This window comes from Pteropus alecto, unplaced genomic scaffold (genome assembly GCF_000325575.1).
Source record: "Pteropus alecto unplaced genomic scaffold, ASM32557v1 scaffold761, whole genome shotgun sequence".
Lineage (NCBI taxonomy): Eukaryota > Metazoa > Chordata > Mammalia > Chiroptera > Pteropodidae > Pteropus > Pteropus alecto.
In genome coordinates, this window is record NW_006431558.1 from 260,308 (window position 1) to 288,051 (window position 27,744).

The following is a 27,744-nucleotide window of genomic DNA, read 5'->3' on the forward strand; positions in this document are numbered from 1 at the left end:
CTAAACAATGGGTTTCAAGAGCTCGGTGAACACATTGAGGTGCTGGGAGGGTGGCACACCCAGAGAGGTGCCCTGGTGTATCCTTTATAATACACGAAGTAGCAAGTGAAGCACTTTCCTGAGTTCTGTCAGTTATTCCAGTTATCAAACCTGAAAGGGAGGGAGGATGGCAGGAACCTCCTCACTTTGTAGCCAAGTCAGAAGTGTGGCTCATCTGGGGACCCGATACTTGCGACTGGCATTTGAAATGGGGACAGTCCTATGGGACTGAGCCTTTAAACCTGTGGCTTCTGATGTGAACTCCCAAAACCAGGTCTCTTGGCCAGCTTGGGTCCCAACCAATAATTGCCATCAGAGAGTTGGAATGTGTTGATTGGCTGGCTGGGATCATGTGCCCACGCCTGAACCAGTGACCGAGGTCAGACAGATGGAATGTGCTGATTGGCTAGCTGGGATTACATGCCCACCCCTCTTGGCTTAGTGACAGAAATCTGAGAGGTAGGCTAGTTCCAAATAAAACTAGGTGTGTTTTCCAGCAGTGGGAGATGATCGCAGCGACAGCAATTATGGCATGTGCCCATTTTATTCTCCTCAAAATCTCCCCGAAAGAAAGGTGAAAAAATTAGATAAACTATCATTTGCAATCCTCAATGAAAGAATTGATTCCAGCTGCTATGGTCACTTAGATCAATAAGCCCTTGGATTAGTGATTCTCAGCAGTGACCATGGTCACCCTTAGAATCATCCAGATGAATGTTATAAGTCCCCATGCCCAGGCCACAGCCCAGTTCAATTAAATCATAAAATAGGGAAATGGTGTAACAGCAGAACCAGCTCAAACTGGTCATATCTTGTTTCTAACGAGACCCAGAACCGAAGTTTAAACCTTGGATTCACCACTTAAGAGTAACATCTCTGAACCCTTAACTGTTCCCCTCAAACAAAGGACTGGGGCATGACCGGAACCTGAACACTGAAACCTTTTCAGAAGTGAAAGGTCTGTTGTCCAGGAAGATCTAGTGCTAAAATCCCTTAAAAATTGCCCCGAACCCTGGATTGGGGAGTTAGATTTGAGCCTTGCCTCCTGTCTCCATGCCGGTTGACCTTACAAAAAATAAGAGCTTTCTTCTTTTCTCAAAAGCTAGTGCCATAGCATTGGCTTCTATGCACATCGGGTGGTGAGCCCTTGCTTGGTAACAATGGGGTCCAGACTTGAGTATTTTGCTAAAGCTCCAAGGGGGTTCTAATGTACAGCAAGGGCTGAGAACAAGTGAGAACAAGGAAATATGGGAGAGAGAGGAACAGGTAAAGGCACCATAGAGCAGCAGCAAATCCAGAAGGTGTGGAATTCCCAGTGTTCCACACTCTTCCTGCAACAGATCAAAGGTGGACGGGGTTGGGGAAGAGGAGGAAGAATCTGGAGCAGCAGTTCTCAAAGTACATTTGCTGTGCCAGCAGCATTGCCTGGGAACTTGTCAAGAATGAGGATTCCTGGGGACCCCCCTCTCCAGATCTCCTGAGTCAGAAGCTGGGGTGGGAGGAGAGGCACTTGTCCTTTAATAGAACTTCCAGAGGATTCTAAAGCATGCTCTAATTTTATAATTACTGGATTTGCATAAAAGGGACACAGGAGACATGACAATCAGACCTGATGTGCGGACCTTGTTTAGATCCCAATTCAACGAAACTAAAAGTAAAGACATTTTTGAGCCAATTAGGAAAATTTGGTGATGGCCTGGGTGTCGGGTGATGAAAAGGAATGGCTGCTAATTGTCTTAGCTGTTGCCTTAGTTCATTTGGGCTGCGATAACAGAATATCATAGACCAGATATTTTATAAACAACAGAGATTTATTCCTCACAGCTCTAGAGGCTAGGAAGTTCAAGATCAAGGGCTAGCAGATTCAGTGATGAGGACCAGTTTCTTGGTTCACGGATGGCTATTTTTTCACTGTGTCCTAACAGGGCAAAAGGAGGGAGGGAGCTCTCTGGAGAATCTTTTATAAGGGCACTAATCCCATTCATGAGGGCCCCATCCTCATGACCTAATTACCCCGCAAAGGCTGCACCTTGTAATACCATCACCTCGGGGGCTAGGTTTCAGCATATGAATTTAGGGGAGACACACACATTCAGTCATGTGTAATAATGCCATTAGGGTTGTCAACACAAATTTATACATTTTGAAGATGTGTACTGAAGAGTAAAGGAGGAAAATGACATTAGGATTTGTTTTAAATTCAAGGAGGAGGAAAGGATAATGAAACAATGTGAAAATTTTGGTGATTGCTGTATCTGGGTGATGGGTATATGGAGGTTTCTTTGCACGAGTTATCTTTTTTGAACATTTTAGGTTTTTTTTTCACAAAATAATTTACAAAACAAGACAGTTGCATGAAAAGGCAGGTCATGTCATCTCATTCGGGTACTTAGAATTAAAATCATTGACAGCTAGCGTGAAAAATAAAATGAAGGAGACAGGAATCAACATGACGGGGGTTTCCCAAATCTTTTATTATCAATCTCCCTTCAGAAAGCAGTGAGTGACACAGATAAATAAAAATGAGACCACTACTGCATATTAAAAATCAGTGTGGGGGGAGCACAGGAGAAAAACTTGAGGGCGCAAAAGGATGGAGAATTTTTTTAAGTTACAGATTTCTTGAGACGTAATTCATATACCATGCAATTCACCTTTCTAAAGTGTATAGTTAAGTGGTTTAATCCCTTTACATTTAAGGTAATTGCTGAGACAGTAGGATTTATTTCTGCCATTTTGCTATTTATTGTCTATTTGCCTTTCTTGTTGTTCTCGTTCCCCTGTTCATCCATCGTGGCCTTCTTCTGTGTCAGATATTTTCTAGTGCACCGTTTTAATTCCCTTGTTTTTTCTTTCATTATATTTTAAAGTTATTTTCTTAGTAGTTTCCCTGGGATCACAATGAACATCTTTCCTTTTTATAATCTAGTTTGGATTCATACTAAATTAATTTCAGTATCCTACAAAAACTTCGCTCCTATGTAGCCCTGTTTTCTCCATCCTTCTTTGTGCTATTATCGTCATGTGAATTACATCTTAATATAAGTCTGTTAACACCGTTTTACTGTTATTGCCTTATGTAAATGTGGTAGGAGAAGAAAAGTTTTCACAAAAAAATGTATTTTTCTCCCTGGGGCTTACCAGGACTTGGCTCTGAGCAAGGATTCGCTCCTTGACAGGCTCAGGGATAAGAATGGCTCCCACGCATAGTGTGTCCATAGCGAACGGTCTTGGTGCACGGAGAGCTCATCGCCTTTTGGCCACTGCCTCCCTGAGATCCCTGCCTTGGGTAAGACCTCCTTTGAGTTTGTGACAGTAACTTTCCAGGATCATAGGACATCGTGCACAGCCTCAGATGCATTCTGCCTCATCGATGCCTAACAACAAACAACGGGGCAGCCCAGTTTACAAGTGAGGGAGGCTGTGGTCCTGCCTCTCAGACAGCAGTGAGTGACATGACCCAGCTCTTGCCCACTCAGGGCTCCCACCTGGGCCGTGTAGGCCGGACTCACCAGCATGAAGAGGGCTCATCCCCAGAGTGAGCTATTCCTCGCCTGAACCTGGTCTGAGGGCTCCAGCGCCCTCACGCTTTCCCCCTTCTTTGTAGGCGAACCATTAATGAGATCACCCTGCTTAAAATGACTTCCTCTCTCACCGTCCCCATTTTATATCTCTCCTGAACATTTATCACTATCATACAATACATTTTTGAATTTAAAAAATCATATTTCTTGTCTTTCTCTGATGATATGAAGGTCACTTCCATGAGGGCAGGGATTTTTGTCTGTTTGGTTCAATGTTGTACCCCTAGTATCTAAGACAGTGCGTGGACGGAGCAGATGCTCAATAAAGTTTACAGAGTGAAAAACTGAATGTTAAAAGCTTTCTACTGGCTTTCTGTCATACTCAGAACAAAGCCAAACGCCTCTCTGCAGCTCACAAGGCCTTGTAGGATCTTGCCTCCTCAATTCCCTGTCCTCATCTCCCCATACCAACCTTCTCGTTCGTCCTACTCCAGATGCAGGGGCCTCTGGTCCTTGAATAAGCCAAGCTTATCTCTGCCTCAGGGCCTTTGCACTAGCTGTTCCTTCCGCCTTTCGCCTGCCAACACGCACATGGCTTTCCCTCAGGTCACCTCCTCAGAGAGCCCTCCCTAAACTTCTCCATTCTATCACCGTATTTTACTCTCTCCCCCACTTGAATGTCAGTGCCACCTTCGCAGAGATGTTTTTTCTTTTGTCACTGCTGTGTCCTTGGTGCTCAGAACAGTGCCTGGAACACGATCAGTGCTCAGTAAAAGAGTTCAGTGTGTCCCAAAGGGACTGGGCCTCACCTGTATCACTGCTGCCCCCAGTGAGCCCCCACTCAGGTTGGAGCTCCGAGTCTTGATTATTTTCTGGAGCTTAGGAAAATAGCCCTAAAGATACAAATATCAAAGCAGGCAGGATCCAGTTAGGGGCTCATAGGCTCCAAGGCCTCATCACTAACCGTGCCTTTCGGGTCACCCAAACTGCTTTCAGATTCAGGATGAAGGAACAGAACATTGTCTCCTTCTCATTTGATGGCCCCCAAATGCTCCAGCATCTTCCTGGCCTCCTCATTCTCCCCACACACACAGGCCCCAGCACAGCCTGTATCCGTCTGTGCTGACGTCCGGCTGTGGCGATTAAGAGTACAGCCTGACGTCCCGAGGTATTACTAGCTGCATGACCCTGGAGAAGTCACTACTCGTTTCTTTGCCTTAGTTTTTCCAACCGTAAATGTGACCAACTGGATCTCCTTCACAAGATTTTTGTATGGATTAAGAAGGGAAACTATATGAGGTCCACAGCAGTGGCCCGACACAGAGCCAGCATTCAGTAACTGTTAATTATTTCTCAGTGCTCTTTACATATGAATGGAAGGGCTAATATCCAGTGCCTTCTCAGCCCTTTACATGTATTATCTCACTCATGTCTCACTATAGCCCCATGAGGTGAGTACTTCTTTTCTTTGTTTTATAGTTGAGGAAACTGAGGCATAAGAACAGGCCTCAGAGACCCTATTCAACTGCTTGCATGACATGTGGAGATCAGTCCTGCACCTTAAACACTCTTGCAGGTGCTTCTATAAAAAAAAGAAAAAGAAAGAAAAGAACTAGCGTTGGCAAGGGTGTGGAGAAACTGAAATCCTCATGCTTTGCTGTAAAATGATGCAACCACTGTGGAAAACAATGTGGAAATTCCTCAAAAAATTAAGCATAGTATTACCATATGATCCAGAATTCCACTTCTGGGCGTTTACCTGAAAAAACCGAAAGCAGAATCTTGAATACTCATGCAGGATTTGCACATCCATGTTCATTATTCACAATAGCCAAAAGGTGGGACCAGCTCAAGTGTCCATCGATGGATGACTGGATAAACAAGATGTGGTCTACTCATACAGTGGAATGTTTTTCAGCCTTAAAATGAAAGGAAATTCTGACAACTCCTACAACATGAATGAACCATGAGGACATTATGCTGAGTGAAATAAGCCAGTCACAAAAGGACAGTTCCTGTATGATTCCAGTTATAAGAGGTCCCTAGAGGAGTCAGATTCATAGAGACACAAAGTAGAAGGGTGGGTGCCCGGGGCTGGGGCAGGGGAATGGGGAGTGAGTTTAACGGGGACAGAGTTTCATTTGGGGAAGATGAAAAAGTTCTGAAGATGAATGGTGGTGATGGGTGCACAACAATGTGAACATGCTTAATGCCACTGAACTGGACACTTAAAAATGGTTAAAATGGTAAATTCTATATTATGTGTATTTTACCACATTAAAAAAAAAGATGTGGGCTTCCAGTCAAGATGGCGGAGTAGGAAAATGCTGTGCTTGCCTCCTCTCATGACCACAACTAAATTACAACTAAATTACAGAACAACCATCGCTGAGAATCACCTGAAGTCTAGCTGACAGAAGTTCTATAACTAAGGGTATACAGAAGAAGCCACATTGAGACTGGTCGGAGGGGCGGAAACACCAAATGGGCTAGTCCCCTCAACACATGTGGCAGGAGGGATATCTCGGCTGCAGAGGTCCTCCCTTAGAAGCAAGGGTCCCAGCCCAACACTAGGCTCCCCAGCCCAGGGATCCAGAGCCGGGAAAAGAAATCCTTACAACCTCTGGCTGTCAAAACCAGTGGAGACCAACTAAATGAGGCGGAGGGCAGCTGAAGACGCAAGCATTCCTCTTAAAGGGCCCGCACACAGATTCACTCGCTGATGGACTCGCTCTGAGCTCCAGGGCTAGAGTGGCAGGCAGCTCGAAAGGCTCCAGGGACATACAGGGAGGAACTGAGTTGTCTGATTTCAGGGACAGGGCTGGAGGGGCATCTTCCTCCCAGACAAGTGCTGGCAGAAGCCATTGTTCCTTTGTTGGGCTCTCCCCTCACCCAGCATGCAGACACAGGTGGCAGCCATATGAGTCTCTATCACCCTGGCTAACAGTGGTCACCCTGCCCTTGCAACTCCCTGAGACGCCACCTCACCCAACTTGTGAGCCCACCCAGACGTTTCCAGTGGCTTTTCCATACCAATGGCCTGTCTTAGCTTATGCTGGGGATTTTTCTAAAATCTCTCAAAGGTTCACAAACCCCAGACAAGCAGCGTCTGGCCTCAGTGTGCCCTGTACCTTTTACTAAGCAGCCCCAAGCTGGCACTAGTGGCAGTCAGCCTCAGTTCACAGCTTAGCCTCTCCCAGGCACCTCAAAACCCTGTACATGCAGCAATCATCTGCAGATCACTTTGTAGCTCATACCAAGCGGCCTCCAGCAGGGCACAGACAGTGGTTGACCTTGGCCTGCACCTGAACCCCTCCCAAGAGTCCTCAGAATAAACACACCAGGTGGTCAGCTTCAGGGCACCACTCAACCACCTCCACAAATGACACACCCAGAGGGCAGATTTGACAGGCATCAGAGCCCTGCCTGCTAAAGCAAATCCTGCTCCACAAGGGTCAGCCCCTGCACAACGGCTCTTCCATTGTAGTCACGGCCAGTCCTCATAATCAATCAGCCTAAGAGTCGTTCCCTCCCAATATTGTGCCAACAGCAATCAAGGGTCAACTACAATAAGAGGGCACACACAACCCCTACAGGGGACACCACTAGAGCACCTGGCTCAGGTGACCAGGGAGATTGTGCCTCTGAACCCTACAGGCACCTACTACATACGGCCACTCTGCCAAGACTGGGAGACAGAGCAGCCCTACCTAATACGTAGAAGCAAACACAGGGAGGCAGCAAAAATGAGGAGACAAAGAAACATGTTCCAAATGAAAGAACAGAACAAAGCTATAGAAAAATAACTAAATAAAATGCAGACAAGCAATCTACCAAATGCAGAGTTCAAAACACTGGTTATAAGGATGCTCAGTGATCTCAGTGAGAATTTTAACAAAGAGATAGGAAACATAAAAATGGAGATAGAAAACATAAAAAAGAACCAGTCAGAAATGAAGACTGCAATGACTGAAATGAAGATTACCTTAGAGGGAATCGACAGTAGTTCACATGAAACAGAGGATCTAATCAGTGATTTGGAAGATAAGGTAGTGGAAACAATCATAACAGCAACAAGAAAAAAGAATCCCCCCAAATGAGGATGATTTAAGGAGCCTCTGGGACAACATCGAACATACCACATTCACATCCTAGGGGGACCAGAAGGAGAAGAGGGAGAACAAGGAATTGAAAACCTATTTGAAGAAATAATAACTGAAAACTTCCCTAACCTGGTAAAGGAAATAAACATACAAGTCCGGGAAGTACAGAGAGTCCCAAACAAGATGAATCCAAAGAGGCCCACACCAACACGTGTCATAATTAAAATGCCAAAGGTTAAAGACAAAGAGACTCTTAAAAGTAGCAAGAGAAAAGCATTTAGTTACCTACACCCATAAGACTGATTTCCGAACAGAAACTTTGAGGGCCAGAAAGGATTGGCACAAAATATTCAGAGATGAAAAGCAAGGACTTACAAACAAGATTACTCTACCCAGCAGAGCTATCATTTGGAATCGAAGGACAGGTAAAGAGCTTACCAGAGCAAGAAAATCTAAAAGAGTTCATCATCACCAAACCGGTATTACAAGAGATGTTAAAGGGACTTCTTAAAGAAGAAGAATAAAAGATTAAAAATGTGAATAACAAAATGGCAATAACTATATATCTATCAACAATTACTTTTTTTTTTTCAGATGTTCTGTTCAGTATTTCCAGAGTCTCGATGTGGCTTCTTCTGTATGTCCTTAGTTATAGGGCTTCTGTTCAGCTAGACTTCGGGCAATTTTCAATCGTAGTTGTTCTTTAGTTTGGTTGTAACGTTGAGATAGTCACAGGAGGAAGCAGCGCAGCACTTACCTATTTCGCCATCTTGACAAGAAACTTCTAGCAACAATTACTTTAAATATAAATGGATTAAATGTTCCAATCAAAAGACATAGAGCGGCTGAGTGGATGACAAAACAAGACCCTTATCTATGCTGCTTACAAGAGACTCACTTCAAATCAAAAGACACACACAGACTGAAAATAAAGGAATGGAAAAAAGATATTTCATGGAAATGGAAACAAAAAAGAAAAAAAACTGGGGTAGCAATGCTTATACCAGAAAAGTAGACTTTATTTTATAATTTTATTTATTTATTTTTTAAATTTTTTTGGAAAAGTAGACTTTAAAACCAAGGCTATAACAAGAGACAAAGAAGGACCCAGTAATCCCACTTGTGAGTAAACAGATGAATGGATAAAGAAGAAATGGTACATATATACAATGGAATATTACTCAACCATAAAAAAGAATGAAATCTTGCTATCTGCAACAACATAGATAGACCTAGAGGCTATTATGGCGAGTGAAATAAGTCAGACAGAGAAAGACAAATACCTTCTGATTTCACTTAGATATAGAATCCAAAAACAAAACAAACAAAACAGAGACAAACTCAAGATACAGAGAATATTTTGATGGTTGTCAGATGGGAGAGAGGTTGAGGCCTGGGTGAAAAAGTGAAGGGATTAAGAAGCTACAAAATAGTCATGGGGAATGTGGAGTATGACATAGGGAATACAGTCAATAGTGTAATAAGTATATATGGTGTCACATGGGTACTGCACTTATTGGAGTATTCACTTCATAAGTTATATAAATGTCTAAACACTGTGTTGCACACCTGAAACTAATATAATGTTGTATGCCAACTATAACTGAAAAATTAAAAATTATTTTTAAAAAAGACGTGATTCTCACCTTCTCCATGACTAAGTTCCATTCCATAGAATTATCATCTGGCTCGTCGTAACCTCTAAATTTCTTCCTCAGGGTCACGAAGTTGTGCTCCAGGGCCACTTCTTCAACCTCAATGAAACAGGAAACCGTGAATACACAGAAGAGCAAGGTGCTCCATTTGGTGAGGTTTCTTGGGGACAGAGCAGGGAGGTGGGGGCTTCCCATTGCATTCCCTCCCCTCAGCCTGGGTCTGCACTGGAGGGCGACAAACTCAGGCTACCATCGCCCCCGAGGGAGGGACACGGGGAGAGCGTGGTCTCAAGCCCAGCGCATCTGTTCGTACCCATCACAACTGAGTTTGAATCATCTGCTCTTTCTAGCCTCCCACATGCCCGCTACACCCCCCACTCATTTGGCTGTAAATTGATTAAAGACTTGAATATCATCTTTAGCAACTGAATCTCTCTCTCTCTCTGCACAAAAAAGAGGTAAATTTAATTTTCTATTTTTTAAATAAAGGTCTAAATTAAAAAAAAAAAAACACGAATTCCCCAAAGAGGTGATATGGTCGCATGTTTCAAAATTCACAAAGCACAGAAGGGTAGACCATGAAACGTCTCTCTCCCACCTTTTTCTCCCAGCCAACAGATCCTCCCACTCCACAGTGACGACTGTCACTGTTTCCTGTGTCCCAAAAGAGATATTCTATGTGTGTCAAAGCAAAGTATATTCTATTATTTTTCTCCTTGCTTTATACTACTCTCGTTCTGCATCTAACTGTTCTCAACAAGAGTAGCGATTGCTCTTGGTGCCCTGCTCGCATCCTGGTGGCCTTTGTCATTTTGTGCAAACTGTGCCTGGCTTCCTACTGCCAGCAACTGAGGGCTCTCTGTGGCCTCTCAGGCACATGTGCCGGGGAGCAGAGCTGGAAGGCGATGGGTCATACTGCAGCTCCCTCGCCCCTGGAGCAGAAAAGCAAGTGCACGTTCTGTGACGTGTCCCAGATGTCCCCCAGCAGAACTGAGCCCAGTTGCCCGCCATGTCCCCTTTCATGGACTGCATTCCCTTCCCTCCCTCACCTCCCCGTGCCCCACAGGTCCTTCTTGATATCAGCTTAAAATAAACCAGGAACTTTGGAATTCTTGCCTCGGAGTTTGTCTCTGGGGGGCTTCAAACGCGGACCTCACTGTATCCTGAGAAATGCACCATCTCGGACATAAAGGGCCTTCTCCTTTCTTCTTTTCACCGGCATCGGACCCCTTTGCGATGATTATAAACTAACCCCACCCCCACCGATGCTCGCTAGGCCCAAGCAATCTTTTGCACATCCTGTTACGTGTGTCATTCTGCCCTCGAACAAACAAATCTTTGGATAATTCCTAAAAATGGGATGATTGCGTCAATGCATCCATCTTTGCCATTTTGATGGATTTTGCTAAATAGCCCTGTTTTCAACAGATTTCCAAAGCCCCGACAACTTTTACTTCTTTTCCCAGCCCACCACCAAATACAGGAGAGATGGTCAAATTAACTCAGCTAGTTTCTTCAGGGCTTCCGGCGGTGGGGGTGGGCGGGAGGCTGAGGGTTTCGGGTTTTCATCCCATCCCTGATCTCCCGTCAGCAGCGCAGAACTGATTGCCTCCTGGTGGGGGTGGGGGGCAGATGGGGGGCTTCTCTTGATCCTATTTCTTTCTAATGGGGAGGGGGAGATGCAGCATTGTACTTAGAATCGGGAGGAAGGCAAGGACCACTGTGGCGGCTGTGATTTCCAGGGTGGGAATAACAACGATGTCCAAGAAGCACTGGAAGACACAGAGGGGGTGGGCATGGGGGGCGGTGGCCGGGGGCCTGCTATGAGTTCCTGCCCCCTCCCAGGCCACACGACTACCCCAGTGTGAAAGAATGCACACCCAGTGGGGTAGGGAGGTTTTTCTTTCATCTGTGGCTTTCCTGCATGTTGTCCAGGATGCCAGCAGTGGGGTACTCTTGGGAGCAGCTAGCTGGCCCTCGATTTCATGCCATGCACTTTATGGGTGTCAGGGAGGCCTCAGTGGGGACCTCCAGGTGGCGTAAAGGCTGTGTGTGTGGATGGCAGTGGCCGAGTGGGGGGAAGGCGGAGGGGCGGTGGGGAGGACAGAGCAAAGGCAGAAGGTGGGGAGGAGAAGCCTCCGACACGCCCGTGTGGGGGGAGGGCTGACGAGGGGGGACAGGTGACAGGCCCGTGGGTGCCAAGAGGAATGTGTCAACATTTGCTGACTAACATTCCCAATTAATTCACTTGCGTGGTGGAAAACAGTGGGAAATTTGGCAAGCGGAGAGGGGTTCATTAAGTTACCATCAAGGAGAAACCACTTCCCTCTCTGGGCCTCAGTTTCCTCAACTGTATAATGTAGGGGTGGGACCAGCTCCGGGGGCCTCTGGGGGTTCGGTGGAGATTCTTAAGGCCAGATGGGAGCAAAGAGGTCAGCTCCTGGGTTCCTTTGCATCTATTTCCATTTATGCCTATTATTGTTGTTGTTGTTAAGACCTGCTTGACAATTCGGGCTTTGAGTCACCAGACTGGCTGGTGGCAGGACTTATCTGGCCTTGACACAGAGAGGCAGGTAAGTGCAGGGGATACACCCTCAGGGTCCCCACAGCTCATAGGGTGTAGGGCTTAGCAATTGTGGGATCTCAGACGAGTGGTCATGTAACTGATTATGAGGATTAATATCAATAGTACTATCTCCCTGCCTCTGGGTGACTGAGATAACCAGGCATCGGCAAGTCCTAGTGGCTTTATCTTCAGAATCTACCCGCAACCTGCCAATTCTTACCCCCTCCACAGCCCCACCGGGTCCAGCCCCCAGTACCTCCCACCTGGACCAGCACAGTTCCTCCGCCCCGCCCCACAGTTCCCCCACGGCCGCCAGAGGGCGCCTGAGAGCACCCGAGCCTCTCAAGTCCCTCCTCTGCTCAGAATCTTCCATGGCTCCCAAACCCATGAAAAGGCCTTCGCTTTTGAGAGTGAGGTCGCAGAAGTTTTGGAGGGATAGATACAGAAAAGCCGATCGAATTTGCCGATGAGTTGGATGTGGGGCGTGAGAGAGAAGACTCTGATTCCTCCAAGGTAAACTATGGATAAAACAGAGTCTACATCATATTGAAGATAAAATGAAATACTGCAGGCACAGCGCCTGGCCAATAAATGTTTGCTGAACTAGGTTATTAAGAAAGTAGATGGGAGATGATGGCGCTTCAGGAAGGAGGAGGGTGGGGCGGGTGCTTTTCACCGTTGGGGTTATCTATGCTCTGGGAGATGATGACTAGAGTGAGAAACCCCCAGACTGAAATAACCAGAGTTTTGTAGCAACGCAGCGAGGAAGGAAAACAAACGCACTGGAGACAGATTACTCTTAAGGTGAGATCATCCGCTCAGACGAGATTCTAAGGGAGGTGGGAATGGGGAAGCTGGGAACTGGATTTGGGGGACCTGTTGGCCAAGGCTTGTGTGAGAATAAGACATGTGAAATCTGAGACATGCTGTCTGCACGATCATGCTTGAAACTTTCATGCCCCATGTACCTGAACATGTGCTTGTGCACATATGACGATTACAGCGTTGTGCTGGTGGGGGCCATGCCCACAGGCTGATGGAAAGAGCGGTGCGCCCAGAACAGACCCGAGCACAATGGAAACTCATAGAGAAAGAGGCGGACCGGAGGGGCCACTCAGTAAAGGGGACAGTATGTTACCAACAGGGAAAACAGTCAAATCAGACCCCTACCTCACACCACGAACATGATTAACTCTCGAAGGCTAAAGTGCTAGAAGCGAGAAAGCAGATCACAACTATGGAGAGAAAACGTAGACTGTAATTTACGATCTCGGGTAGAGAAGGAGCTCTAAACGAGACACAGCATAAAGGAAAAGATGGACGCATTGATGTCATCAAATGAGACACCATAAGCACTGTAAAACAGGAGACGGAAGGGTTCGCGGCAAGTGTAGTGAAGGATTTGTACATGAAAGGAGAGTTTTGGGGGCCGCATGCAAATCCAACTTAAGAACAACAGAGTGCCTCGGCTTTCTTAGGTTGCTCCGTACTACCCGGCAAAGCCAAGCAGCACTGTGATGCAGCCCATCACCGGACACAGGTAGGCAATGTGGAGCAGGTATGCAGAGGACAACTCAAGGACAGCCCGAGGACGGACCCTCGTGAGGACAGCCCCTCTGAACCTGACATAGATGCCCAGACCAATGAGGACCATGCCAGACACCTTTAGAACAGAAATCAGAAAGGGAAGAGCAGTCTGTTAGTTATGTACAAATAGAACTCTCCTGGGAGAGGGAAGAGGAGCGTGAAAGCCAATAAAATTAGCAAAATCATTTAAAAAATGATAATACCTGGTGTTGATGAGGACATGGAGAAACGTTCCCACACATCGCTGCCAGGTAACAAACTTTTTTTGGCGGGGAGGAAGGTGGCAAGAGGACACTTGCAATCCTTATTTAAAACCTTAAGGGTTTTGTGGGGGGGAAAAAAACACTTTACTTAAAAATTCAATTTTTAGATATTCAGCCTAAGGAAAACAGTCATGTATTAGCCTTAGTACCAGGATATTCAGGGATGTTCATTAAGGAGAAACAACAGAAATAACTGAAGAAACCAATAAGACAGAGCAGATAGGTAAATCATGGTATGGCCGTGCAATGGGACTCTAGATATTTATTTGTGTTTGTTTGTTTGTTTGTTTGTTTTAGGCGAGCCAACCCTTCGTTGACATCACAGATTGCAAGGACCTTGTCACCTTACAATCCCTTTTTTTTTTATGCCTATAGCACCTGGTCTTACTAGGTGGTTTCCCATCCAAATACTAACCATGCCACATGCTGCTTAGCTTCTGAGATCAGACAGGATCGGGCTTGTTCAGGGTGGCATGGCCATAGACTCGAGACAGTTATTTTAAATGATACTGTAGGACAGGGAGTGGCAAATTTTTTTTCTGAAAAGCCCCTTTGCAGGCTGTAAGTTCTAGGTTGAAATAACAGCTCTGCCAGTATAGCTCAAGAGAAGCTATACTTGATTAGTAAATAATTTTTAAAGTTTACAAATACATTTAATCTATCTATCTTCTATCATCTGGCTACAGTTTGCCGACCCCTATTGTAGGAGAATGTTTAATGATACAGAAGATGTTTTTCAATGCTTTACTAAGCTTTTAAAAAAGTGAATTGCCAGTAGTCAGACCCCTTGGTATTTGCCCAATGGAGTTGAAAACTTATGTCCACACGAAAACCTGTATGTGGATATTTCCAGCAGCTTTATTCATAATTACCAAAACTTGGAAGCAACTAAGACGTCCTTCAGCAGGTGAATGGATAAATAAACGGTGGTACATCCAGATGGTGGAATATTAGCACTAAAAAGAAATGACCTATTAAGCCATGAAAAGACATGGAAGAACCTTACAGTCATATTGCTGAGTGAAAGAAGCCAGTCAGGAAAGGCTGCGTGGTGCGTGATTCTAAGTATATGACATTCTGGAAAAGTCAAAACTAGGGAGACTGTAGAAGGATTCGTGGTTGCCAGGGAGTAGAGGGGAGGTAGGGGTTAATGGACAGAGCGCAGAGGATTTTTAGGGCAGCAAAACTACTCCATATGGTACTGAAAGGGCAGATACATTATCAGGAGCCGTAGAATGTATAACGCCAAGAGTGAACCCTAATATAAACTATGGACTTTGGGCGATAATGACGTGTCAGCGTAGGTTCGTCAATTGTGATATATGCACCACTCCGGTGGCGATGTTGCTAATGGGGGAGGCCGTGCACACGCAGGGGCAGGCGATGTACAGGAGATCTCTTTATCTTCTGCTCAGTGTTTCTATGAACCTAAAACAGCTCTGAAAAATAAAGTCTATTCGAAAAGGGTGAAAAGTTAAAATTTTTTAAAAGGGAAAAAAAAGAGCATTGTAAAGTGATAGCATTCCACGTTTGTTTTGCTGTTTTTAAAATGTGTATAGAAAAGTCTAGAAGGACTGAATGATATTTTTGAGCAATGTTCCATAATAGGTCTAAGCCCTTTAAGTGCACTGTCTCATTTAATTCCCGTCAAAATGTAACAAGAGGAGGAGTGATATTTAATAGCCTTCTCTTTCCTGATTGCCTACTATAAAAACAATTACTTATTGAAGAATTCTCATTTTGAGTTATTTTTATAGTAAGAAAAAATGTTTTGAAAATTTAAAGGACCAAGAAAATGACCACTCCCTCCTGCCCTCCCCAAACCATTTAGTTTTCTGCAGGATTTGACTTAAAGCCAAGCTCTCTGGCCACTGACTCTGGGACCCCCAGAATTCAGCGGTCCCCAACCTTTTTGGCACCAGAGACCAGTGCTCCTATGAGAATCTAATGCCTGATGGTCTGAGGTGGCTCTGAGGTGATTGATGATGCTAGTGCTGGGGAGCGGCTGCAAATACAGATGAAGCTTCGCTCACTCGCCTGCCGCTCACCTCCTGCTGTGCAACCCAGTTCCTAATAGGCCATGGGCCATTACCGGTCCGCGGCCCGGGAGCTGGGGACCCCTGCCCCAGATCACACTCCTGATTTTCACCAGCTCTGAGTCGATGGAGGCTACGCCTGTTCCTCATGTGTCCTGCTCCTCTTCAGTCTGCCCTACATCCCTCCTGCTCCCCTGGGGACCACAGATCCGGATGCCAATGAATTTGGATCAACTTATTTCTGTATTCGAAGGAGCCAGCCTTGGAGGAAGGGCTGTGAAGCCTGGGGGGCCTGGATTGTGACATACTTACAACCATGAAGTCATTGAGGAAAGATAAGTTTCTTCAAGGCAGAATAAGGAGTGTGCATTTCAGCCATGTTGGCCATACTGGGGTGCCCTGGACATTTAAGTCAGCATCTTCCTAAACCTCTGGGCTACAGCTTCCTGAGATGGTAGAAGTCTGGGGAGGGGGCACCAGAGCTGACTCACTCTACCCCTCTCTCCTAGCTGCTTGATCGTCTGCAGAGGAGGGGCTGAGCAGCACCCTTCATCAGTCATAAGCCTTTATCACATCACAGTTGGACGCTGGACCAAGGCCCCCAGTGCTGGAGAAGCAGGTGCCCCAAACTGCCCCCTACTGGATCCTCCAAATAGGACACACCGGAAGTAGAGAAAAGGCATGATGTGACACCCTGGTACCCCCAGATGCCACCGGGACCCTGTGGGCAGAGTGCTCAGCACTGACCACTCATGTGGTCGGCATCCCCCGATAGACTGGGGGTTCCAAGGGGGGCAGGGGCCTGGACTGTCCTATTCACTGCTCTGTTCCCAAAGCCTGGTACACAGTATGTGCTCGAGAAACCAGTGTGGAGCAAATGAGTCAAGAAGCTCCATGACACAGGAATCTAACTACAAGCTATCAGGTCCCCAAAGCCCCTGGCCACACATTAGCTCATTTGGCTCATCCATCTCACAGGGCTCAGAGAGGCCAAGATAACTGCTTGAGGCCACACAGGAAGCAAGGTCAAGGCTGGGCTTTGAAGCTCCGTAAGTGGTATGAAGGTGGGACCTGTGATCCCTCCCTACCCCAAGAACCTGTCCTTTCTCCATCTGGTGAAGCAATTGTCCTTGACCCCAAGTACCACTGATCACTGGGACTTTCTTGATAACAGACATAAGTGGTATGAAGGTGAAACCTGTGATCCCTCCCACACGAAGGTCTGAGGTGCTGGAGAAGCAGCCTGTCCTTTCTCCATCTGGTGAAGCTATTGTCCTTGACCCCATGTACCACTGATCACTGGGACTTTCTTGATAACAGAAGCATAGAGGGCATTTCAGGGCAAAAAAATGTGTACATGGCCAGAGAACCCCGAGGCCCAACTCCTGCAGTCTTTAGCCTACACTGTCTGCCTGCCCCTCACACCACCTAGGTCCATGCTACACGGGCCTGTGCCCCTTCTGTCCAGCCCTGGGCTGGAGCGTGCCTGTGTCCAGGTCCTGAAGGCTCAGCTCTTTTCAGAATCTTCTGTGACCCCTAGGGCCCCGCTCAAAGGAAGGAAATAACTTACACTTGAATTAATCTAATGAATGTTTGTCAAATCTCCTGCTTCTTGAGACATGTAGAACTAAGCAAGATGTTTCTGGAAGAGGGACTGTCTTCTCCTTAGACCACGGGCCACGTTCACAGCTAGCGGTGTGTCCTTCTCCGTCTTTCTCTACGTGGTCATTTAAAATAAAGACCCTCAGATCCCTGGGGGAAGGGGGCGGATGAGGGGATGGAGCGGGGGAGTGGTGTGGATGGAGGGGCGCGGTGGAGAAACTCTGTGGTAGGACACTGTGCTACCTACCAGGAAAGGAGGACATTGTGCGTGCTGCTTAAGGTGCCCCCATCTGTGGCCCCGCCTGCCCCCAGCCTCCCTTCTACCCCAGCCCCCCGCCCGCTCCGCCGCCCTCTCGGCCGCCGGCTTCACTTCAAGGCAGACGCCGGGTTCTCGGCCTTGCGCTCCCCCTGGTGGCCGTCACCGGAAGCGCAATTCTACGTGTGCCATCCTGGAGTCTACCTGCCCGACACATCCAATAGTACCTCTGTCCCCCAGAGCCTCGGCATGGCCTGCCAGCGTGAAGAAATGGAGAGACAACCCCCATCCTCCAAGTACCTTTAACACACGTCTATTGAAATGATGAGAAGAGACAAAACTGTGCAGGCATCCAGCGGATTACAAATACAAACCATTTGGCAAAATAGTATGCAGAAAACCAGTGTAAATTTATCAGTGACAATTCAAAGGTTCTAGAAAACAGTGAAACGCTCCTCTTAAAATGGCACTACAGAGCCATTTGGATGACATTTAAATACCATTGTAGAAATAACACAAGAACCACTCCAATATTTCCTTAATAACAGGGTTTAGCATGTGTTGACATAGTGATAATTAATTTTCCCACCTGCTTGGTCTCCTTCCTTAAATTTTAGGAGCATGATTCCCAAGAAAATGGAGTGTCTTAAATACACACATACACATTTATGTCAAAAGCCCGTGTTTATCTATGAACCGTCCTTCTTAAATTTATGTATTTGTCATCCACGGCAACCACAAGGGGCTAAGAAAATAGATTCACCTGGTTGACTGTTCATGTGACACTTGCAGCATCGATATATTGGTGTGTTTAGGGCCCACAGAGCCTGGATCCACCCTTGATAAGTGGTATTTTATGCTTTAAGATATTTTAGTAACAATCATTGGGGGAGGAGGTGACAAATCAGAATCCACCATTCAACAGAAAAGTTTGGAGCACAATAAAGAAAGGTACCTGTCCATGCTGAGGCTGATCTACTTCTTTGACATCATTTATTCACTTTGAGTTTCCCAGGCCACAGGCCTCAACCCTAGCCAGGAATGGGCACGTGGGTGTCGGCAACTTGTGACATCATGGGGTGAAATCTCTGATGAGACAGTAGAAGATCATAGTAACAATCATTGCTGCCAATTGAAAAGGAAGCATACAGCATTTCCATCATTAGGGATTATTTTGTTCGGCTGGTTAGTTTTTTAAATTCCATTTGTTTCATTTTTTTCACATTTGACTTATTTTTGAGCGTTTGTGCTGAGGGCCCATGGGTTGGGTGAGGGTGCAACAGGGATGCCCCGTACTATAGGGACACTCACTACTCTCCTCAGGTCTTCTTTCTTGCTACATAAAAATCTGGAATTTCTACCCCTTTGGCTCAGCAGACTTAGCTTTTGGTAAAGAGGGGAGTAAGTTAAGGAACACCAAGAGATCCTGGATGATATTTAAAATACTTGGCCACAAAGTACTGCCCAGGCAACAATGAGCCAGACAGAGCAGAGGGTCTCAGGGATGTCGACCCTGTAGGACTGGGGTCCTGGGGGTTTCTGATGAGAGTTCAGGCAGAGTGGCCGCTAGACCAGTGGGTGCAGGTGATGCTCTTCAAGGGGGCTCCTGCTTTTGTTAGAATGTGGGTCTTAGATTGTAATTTCTCCTTTTGACCTGGTGGCTGGTCCCTGGGCAGCCAAAACTGTTCCCGGCCTCTGAAAAGCTCCTATATAGCTTTCAGAGATTCTGTACCTCTAATGTCTCAGAAGGGACCTGTAACAACTGCAAATGGGACTTTTTAAAACATATAGGGAGTGTTCCCCTTTTAGAAATTTCTACTACAAATTTATTCAAATGCATTGACCAGGAATTGGCAAATCCAGAGAGTAAATATTTTTGGCTTTGCAGGCCATACTATCTTTATTGCTACTCCGCTGTAGCACAGACACTATGCAAATAAATGATATGCAAATACATGCAAATGATGGGTGTGGCTACGCCATGTTGTAAAGAACAAATAGAATGTTGTTTACAAAAACAAGTCGTAGGATGCAGTTTCGCCAACACCTGCTCTAAAGCCTAGTTTGAGTTGGTGAATGAATGCAAACAACCTGAATGCCCTTCATAGAGGGACAGGTTAAATATGACAGAATCCAACCCTAGAAAGGTGTCGTGGACTAAATCGTGTCCCACCCTCCTACCGCCACCACCACCCCCTGCCCCAAATTCCTATGTTCAATTCCTAACCCCAAGGTGACTGTATTTGGAGAAACGGCTTTTAGGGAGGTAATTAAGGTTAAATAAGTTCATAAGGGTGGAGCCCTGATCCGATAGGACTGGTGTCCTTAGGAGAAGAGGAAGAGACAGCAGAGCGCTCTCCGTGCGAGGACAGAGGAGATGCTGAGTGAGGACTCAGCCGTCCACCAGCAGAAGGAGGGCGCTCGCCAGAAACCAAACCTCGCACCTTGATCTCAGACATCTGGCCTCCAAAACTATGAGAGAAAAAAGTCTGTTGTGTAAGCCACGCTGTCTGTGGTGTTCTGCTACGGTGGCCTGAGCTGACTCCACCAAAGGGACACATGCAGCCGAGAAAATAAGTGTGGCACACCAACAAGCTCCGGTACCGGCAGAAGAAGAGCTCCCAGAAACAGAAGTGAAGAAGTAAGGTGCATAGTCACGTGTATGGGATGGATGAGGTGAACTATCCATACAGTGGAATATTATTCAGCCACAAAAAGGAATGGCGCTCTGACATGCTCTACAGCATGGATGAACCTCCAAAACATCATGCCAAATGAAAGAAGCCAGACATGAAAGGGCACATGTTCGTTGATTCTATTTATATGAAATGTCCAGAATAGGCAAATTCCTAGAGACAGGAAGCAGATTTGTTGTTGCCAGGGGCTGAGGGGAGGGGGAAATGAGATTGGCAGCTTAATGGGGACAGAGTCTCGTTTTGGGGTTGATGAAAAAGTTTTGGAACTAGGCAGAGGTAGAGTTGCACAACACCGTGAATGTCCTAAATGTACTGGACACTGAAAAATGGTACATTTTATACAAAAAGACAACGAATAAGGTGAGGACGTGGAGAAAATGGAACCCTCGTGGACCGTTGGTGGGATCTTACATTGTGCAGCTGCTATGGGAAATGAACGGTAGGAAGGTTCCCCCCAAAATTAAAAATAGAATTACCAAATAATCTAGCAATTCCACTTCTGGGTATTCACCTAAAAATTCGAATCCGAAAAGAAATACGCACTCCTATATTTCAGTGTTATTTACAATAGCCAATGTATAGATATAACCTAAGTGCCCATCAGTACATGACTGGATAAAGAAGTGATGTATAGACACAATGGAATATTACTCAGCCATAAAAAAGAATGAAGTCTTACCATTTGCAACCACATGGATGGAGCTAGTAGGTATTATGCTAAGTGAAATAAGTCACACAGAAAAAGACAAATACATAATTTGACTTATATGTAGATTCTAAAAACCAAAACAAATGAAAAAACAAAACAGAAACAAACTCATAGATAAAGAGGACAAGCTGATAGTTGAAAGAGTGATGAAAGGATTAGGAAGAACACACACCCGATTATAAAATCAGTAAATCATGGGGGTGTAATATATTGCAAAAGAAATATAGTCAATAATATCAAAATAACTATGTACAGTGAAAGGTGATTACTAGACTTATCATGGTGATCACTTTAGGATATAAATGTTGAATCACTATGTTGTACACCTGAAACTGATTTAATATTGTATCTTAACTATATTTTAATCTAAAAAAATGGTCAATTTTAGGTGTACCAGAAACAGAGGCCTCCCAGTGGCCTCTGGGTTGAGCACACAGCTCTGTTCTTGCAACTCCCGTGGAATGTCATCTCCAGGGCTCATCAGCTCAGGAAGAGGAAAGGGTGCATTATCGCCCCCAACCCCTAAATCCATGTCTACCCGAAGCCTCAGAATGTGCCCTTACTTAGAAATAGGATCATTGTGGATGCAGTTAGTTAGGGATCTCAAGGTGAAATCAATCTGGATTTAGAGTGGGTTTGGACCCTAAATCCAATAGGCTTTGGAGTTTCAATGATGTGGAAAATTGATCCCAAGGTGTTGCTAAGAGGATGCGACAGGTCCCAGAACAATCCCAACTTTGAGAAATTAGCCCAGATACCTGTTCTGTAGAGAAAAATGACCAGAAGGGAATCCACAAAAATGCCAGCATCGGTGGGCACCAGGGCAACATTTTTTTTTTCTTCTGGAGTCTTTTCTGGAAATGTTCAAAAATGGTCTATAATTAACATGTATTCCTCTGAAATGCAGAAAAAAAATGTTAAGAACACGGAAAGACGTTATGATTATTTGTAAAAGGGGACCCAGGGATCGAAGGATTGGACACCGGATGACCGTCTTCGGGTGACGCCTCTGCATTCTTGGCAGGGTTTTCTCGCCATCTCAGGGGATGCTCCTGACTGAGCCTGGCGGGGATACTGGAAGCCACGACCTCATTTTGGACCACGTGAGTGAAAGAGAATTTGAAGAAACAAAAACCAGCTTTGACCCAAAATTTAGCCAGGACCTCGGGGTCATGAAAAAACAATTCCGCCCAGCAGAGGAATTTCTCCCGCAGGCTGTGTTCAGACTGTTTTCTATGGTTCTCTCTTAAAAGATCTGAGAGAGATGGTGTACCCGTTTCTTGGAGCCTTTGCTCCATGCCAGGCGTTTAACAAATGGTTTGGAATCTCCTCTCCCAGTCTTGGAGGTAGGTGCTGTGGTTGCACCGAATTTACAGATGGAAAACCAGAGGCACACTGCAGAAATTCGAAGGCTGGTCTTCTGAGTTTAAAGTCAGGGCTTCTTTCTGATGGGTGGTGTCTGGCTGTTCACTAATTCATTCAACGAGTATCCATTGAGTACCTAGTGTATGCCAACCTCTGTGCCACACAAGATAGAACAGTGTCTGCCATCCTGAACTCAGATATTTTAAGGACCCAGATGTATGAACAGATAATTACAAATTGGACCTGGCTCTGTCTGAGAACATCAGGTGATGGGACTCACTATCTGACAAAACAATGTGGTTCATTATTGCTGGGTTACAGTCTGACCTCCTTCATTCCTTGGGCTGCAAAGTGCTCAGACCTCCATGAGGCCAAGGGCACTCCGAACCTGCAGCTGTCCCACTTGGAAGACCAGCCTTATATCTGCATCTTTATCTCCTCCTCCTGGGCCTGGCTTCTGGAGTCTGCAGGGGGTGGCCTCTGACCCTTCACTTTCGGCCCTTCTGACACGAGAAGACCCTCGAGGCATCACAGGACCCCTTTTAATGTGTTTATCATAGACAAATGGAGCAACTGGCACCAATGTCTGACTTCCATTATTTCAAACAAAATGAAGTCTGGCCATTTTTCATCAGAAAACTGTTATGATTCCACTCATATAAAATATCTAGAATAGGCAAGCTTATAAAGACAGAGGTAAAAGTTTACCAGGGATCAGGGGAGAAAATTTTTACTAGGTGGGTACAGAATTTCTGCTTGGGGCCATGAAAAATCTTGGAAATAGATAGCGGCGATGGTCGCACAGCCTTGTGAATGTAACCAATGCCACTGAATCGTACACTTTAAACAGTAAAAATGTCAAATCTTATATCACATATATATTTTACCACAATTTTAAAAAGCATAAAAAAGTAACCCATGCTTAGTCTTAAAACATTTAAACACTGTAAAAATCGAGTCACTTTAAAACTCACATATTCCTCCAAATTTTTCTACTTTATATTCACCTTTATAACTTATTATTATTTTAAATAATCTGGGTCCTCTCCATGTCATCCTGCCCCACAATTTCAAGGATTCTTGTCTCCTGTCTTCACTGGATGTCTTCAGAACCTGGTACACAGTAGGAGCACAATAAAGAGCCATCGACTCTTTATTTGAGCTTCAGCGAAATGAGAAAACCCCCGTGTCCACAGCCTAGAGATCTGGGTGCAGCCTTGGCTCTGGCCTTCACTGGCTGTGGGACCCTGATCCGCTGCTTGGCCTCAGTATACCTGAGTCTTACCTGCAAAATGGGCTCAAGAAGTATTTTCACATGAAGATGTGGATAAGTCGATCCTCTCATTCAGTGCTGGTGGGAATATGCGGTGGGATAGCCACTTTGGGAAACAATCTGGCAGCTCCGCGAAAGCTTAAATATAGAATTTCCAGGTGACCCTCTAGATAGGCACCTAAGAGGAATGAAAACATACATCCACACAAATCCTTGCACTCAGGTATTCAGAGGGGCACTATTTACAGTAGCCAACGGGTGGGAACAGCCCAAACATCCCTCCACAGGATGAACAGATAAACATTGCGGTCTATCCACACAGTTGAATATTATTCAGCCACAGTCAGAAATTCAGTTCTGACACAGGCTACAACGAGGATGAACCCGGAACACATTTCACTAGGTGAAAGAAGCCACATGCAAAAGAACACATATTGTGTTATTCCAGTCGTACGAAAGCCCAGAATTTAGTAGGTTACTGGTTGCTTGGGGCTCAGGGGACAAGGGACAAGGGAACGGCGAGTGAGATCTAAAGGGTACAGGGTTGTTTGGCTTTTTTCAGGTGACGAAAATGTTTTATAGTTGCCTCTGATGATGGTTGCAGGCGTCTGTGAACGTACTAAATTGAAAACCATTGAATTGTACACTTTAAATGGGGCATTGTATGATATGTGAATGAAATCTCAATAAAGCTATTTTTTAAAAATAGTTTTTGCTTCTGAGCTGGGATTGAGGAGAAGCTGCGGGCCGAGGGCGCCTCAGGGTCAGCTGACAGCTGTCTATCCACCCGAGTAAACTTGAAAGACTGAGGAGGGAGGAGATGCCCAGGGAAACAGCGCCCATAGCTCCGCCCAGAAGGCTGAGGTCAGGTCAGTCCAGCCCCAAACTAGTAACCATTTCCTTTATATCCTTAAAGAAATGGGCTGTGACCTTAATTTGTGGCCTGAAACCACAGAGGTTTCCTTTGTGGAATCTCCCGTTTCACATAGGAAGTTTTTTTTTTTTTTTTTTTCAGGGTTTTTTTTTTTTTTTTTTTTGAAGCAAGCACAGTGGCTTCTGTCGCCCTGAGATCTGGCCCTAACCCTCCTGGAGGCCCCCTCTCCTCTCTGCACCACTGGCTCTGGCCTGTTAATCATAGTCCCCTGAGACTTTCTGCTTCACCCATGTCACCTTCTGGACCCGGGCTGGCTCTGCCTTCATCGGACTCATTTTCACTTATTTTCCTTATTTCCAAACATAGTTCCATCCGCGGTCCTGTAGGGCAGGGCTTTATCACACGGATTGGAGGGGACACAATTCAGTCTCTGAAAGGAAGTGTGACCAGGAAGGGAAGGCAGCTAGTAAAGGCGCTGTTAGGGCTGGTGAGCCCCAAGGGCAGCTGGTACCCCGGGGAGACAGCATAGGACGTGAAGGACGTGCACCTGCTGGCAAGGGAGCTGGCGATTTTTCCATCGATGCCCCACCCCCAATCCCGTCAGCCACTGCTGAGGGCTGCCCCCTGGAGGCATTAATTCTCAGGTACTTCTCCCCTGCTCTGTGCAGCCTCCAGGGAAAACTGTCTGACGAAGGCATCTGGATATTGGAGCAGAGCCTGTGAGGATCTCAATGGCAAGGTCCACGGCTACCAAACTCCTATTCATCCCTCAGTTTTCAGCGTCACCTCCACAGGTAGACTTCCTTGATTTCCCCCACCCTTTTTATACATGCTCATTAAACCTAGGCCTATCTGATCCAGAATCTGAGTGTTTAGTCCTATGCCACAGTTGTCCCCAAGGCCACATCAGGAGATAAATGACCACTTCTCTGAGTCTTGGTTTTCTCGTCTGCAAAATGGGAGTGGTGGACCAGTGAGAATAAAGCCGGGCTGGATTCACAGCACAGGGCTGGGCCTGGCCTGAAAGAATCCCAGGTCAGTCCTGCCACCCACTGCAGGGTCTGCCATCTGCCTCGGGAGAGGTACGAACAGGATGGCTATGAGCACAGGGCTGGACTCTCCTGGGACTGGGTTCAAATCCCAGCTCTGCTACTTACCTGCTATATGGCCTTCAAAAGGCGACCTCACCTTTCTGAGCCTTAGGTTGATTTATTGAGCAACTATTATGGCAGGCTCTGTTCTAGGACTGGGGACACGGGTGTCAGCAAGGCAGACAAGCGTTCCTTCGTGTCTGTAGCTGACATTCCCCTTCATTGCGGTGGCATGGGGGAGGGGAGAACATGGGGTGGGGTGGCGACAATAAATATGATGTATAATATAACGTGAAATGGCAAGTGGAGAGATGAGCCATACAGGAAAATAAAGCAGGGCAGAGGATCACTTCTACTGAGTGCTCAGAGGTGTCTCTGGGGACATGGCCTTTAAATAGAGACCTGAAAGAGGAGTGACAGGGGAGCCCTGTCACTTCATTCCAGGCCGAGAAAACAGCAAGTGTAAAGGCCCTGAGCTCAGTAGTGTGTGGCACAAGGAGGCCCGTGTGGCTAGAGCTGAGTGAGCGAAGGGGGGGAGAGGGAGGGGAGGAGGGCAGGGAGGGGACGGGGCAGATCACACAGGGCCTTGTGGGCTGCGGGGAGGACTTGGGCTTTTACCCTCAGTGATGTGGGAGCCACGGAGGATTCTGAGCTAGGAAGGATGTGTTCTCACTCGGGTGCTCACAGGAGCTCTCTGGTGGCAGCAGGAAGGACAGAGTGTGGGAGGTGAGGGCAGAGATTACCGCCCTGGTCCAAGTGAGCAATGAAAGAGGCTGACCCAGAGTGGGGGATGGAAGAAGAAGAAGAGAGAAGTGTTCAGATTCTGGCTAGATCCCAAAGGTAGAACCGACAGGCTATCTGTTGGGGGCAAGGGCACCTCCTGTATCTGACAATGATCAATTACAGGAACCGTCATGTCCTGCCCCACCCCCTATCTAGGGAAAGCTTTCGATCACGTTATCACACACTCATTTGCTTTCACCCAGCACATGCTCAGAGCAACGCAGGACATTATCCTGAAAACTGTGGCCAACCTAGTAGCTGAAAAGTGGTCTCTCATTTAAATCTGCATGTCTCTGCTCATCAGTGAGTGTGAGCATCTCTTTGTAAGCTTGTGCACCTTCTGGGCTTCCTCTAAAAAAAACCCCAAAGAACTATTAAGGCGTGATTGACATACAAAAGGCTGTAACATTTAATGTATACAACATGACAGTTTCGAGTTTGGTGGGCTCCTCTTTTGTACATTACTTGTTGCTGTTCTTGACACATTTTCTCTATGGGGGTGGGGGCTGTCCTGTTCTGGTGGATTTGCAGAAGTTCCTCCAGGCTTGGTTGGTTTCAGACCTTGCAGATGTTATCACTTATAAAACAGGCAACTGGAGGGCATTTTCGATCAAACACAGGTCCCATCCATTTTGCCTCATAGTCCCTCTCAAGTCTGCCCACCTCTCTCCACCGCCAGCCCCTGACTTTGTTCCTTCAGGCCGCCACCATCTCGTCTTTGTCACCTCCAGTCTTTCCCATTCCAAATAACCCTCCACTTTAGATCCAGGGCAATCTTTCTAAAACAAGATTTAGAAAGTCTGGCTGCCTCCCTCTCCTGCTCCAAATCTTCTCATGACTCCCCAGTGCCCTTACGATAAAGTCTGGTTAGATCCCACCAACTTCTCCAGTTGCCTTTCTCTCCAGTTTTTATCTCAAAAATGGTTCAATCCCTCTTCCTCTCTCTCTCACTCTCTTCCCCTCTCTCCCCCTCTCTCTGAATCTCTCTGTCTCTCTCTCTGTCTCTGTCTCTCCCTGTCTTTCTCTGTTTCTGTCTCTCCCTGTCTGTCTGTCTGTATGTCTGTCTCTCTCTCTCTCACACACACACACATACACACACACAAACACACCCGCCTCTTCTCCGGGCCTCTGCTCATGCTGTTCCCACCTGCCCGACTGCAGCACAGTCTTCAGGTCTCAGCTTAGACGGCCCCTCCTCTGAAAAGCCCTCGGCTGCGTCAGACATTGCTGCGCATGTGGGATCCCCCCATTACAGCCCCGATTACAGACTCATCATCGCCGCATCCGCTGTCAGCTCCAAAACTCCAGAACACCCCTAGAAT

At 46.3% G+C, this 27,744-nt stretch overlaps 1 protein-coding gene across 1 annotated transcript; it reads right to left on the minus strand.

Annotated features, from left to right (window-relative positions):
- On the minus strand, window positions 1-27,647 carry TSPAN16 (tetraspanin 16). Its single transcript, XM_015597965.1, is given in 7 exon segments — window positions 1-42; window positions 4,373-4,456; window positions 7,703-7,714; window positions 9,313-9,413; window positions 11,015-11,093; window positions 13,338-13,550; window positions 27,570-27,647. Coding segments are annotated over 7 exon segments (609 nt in total).
- Between the last annotated feature and the right edge of the window lie 97 nt (window positions 27,648-27,744).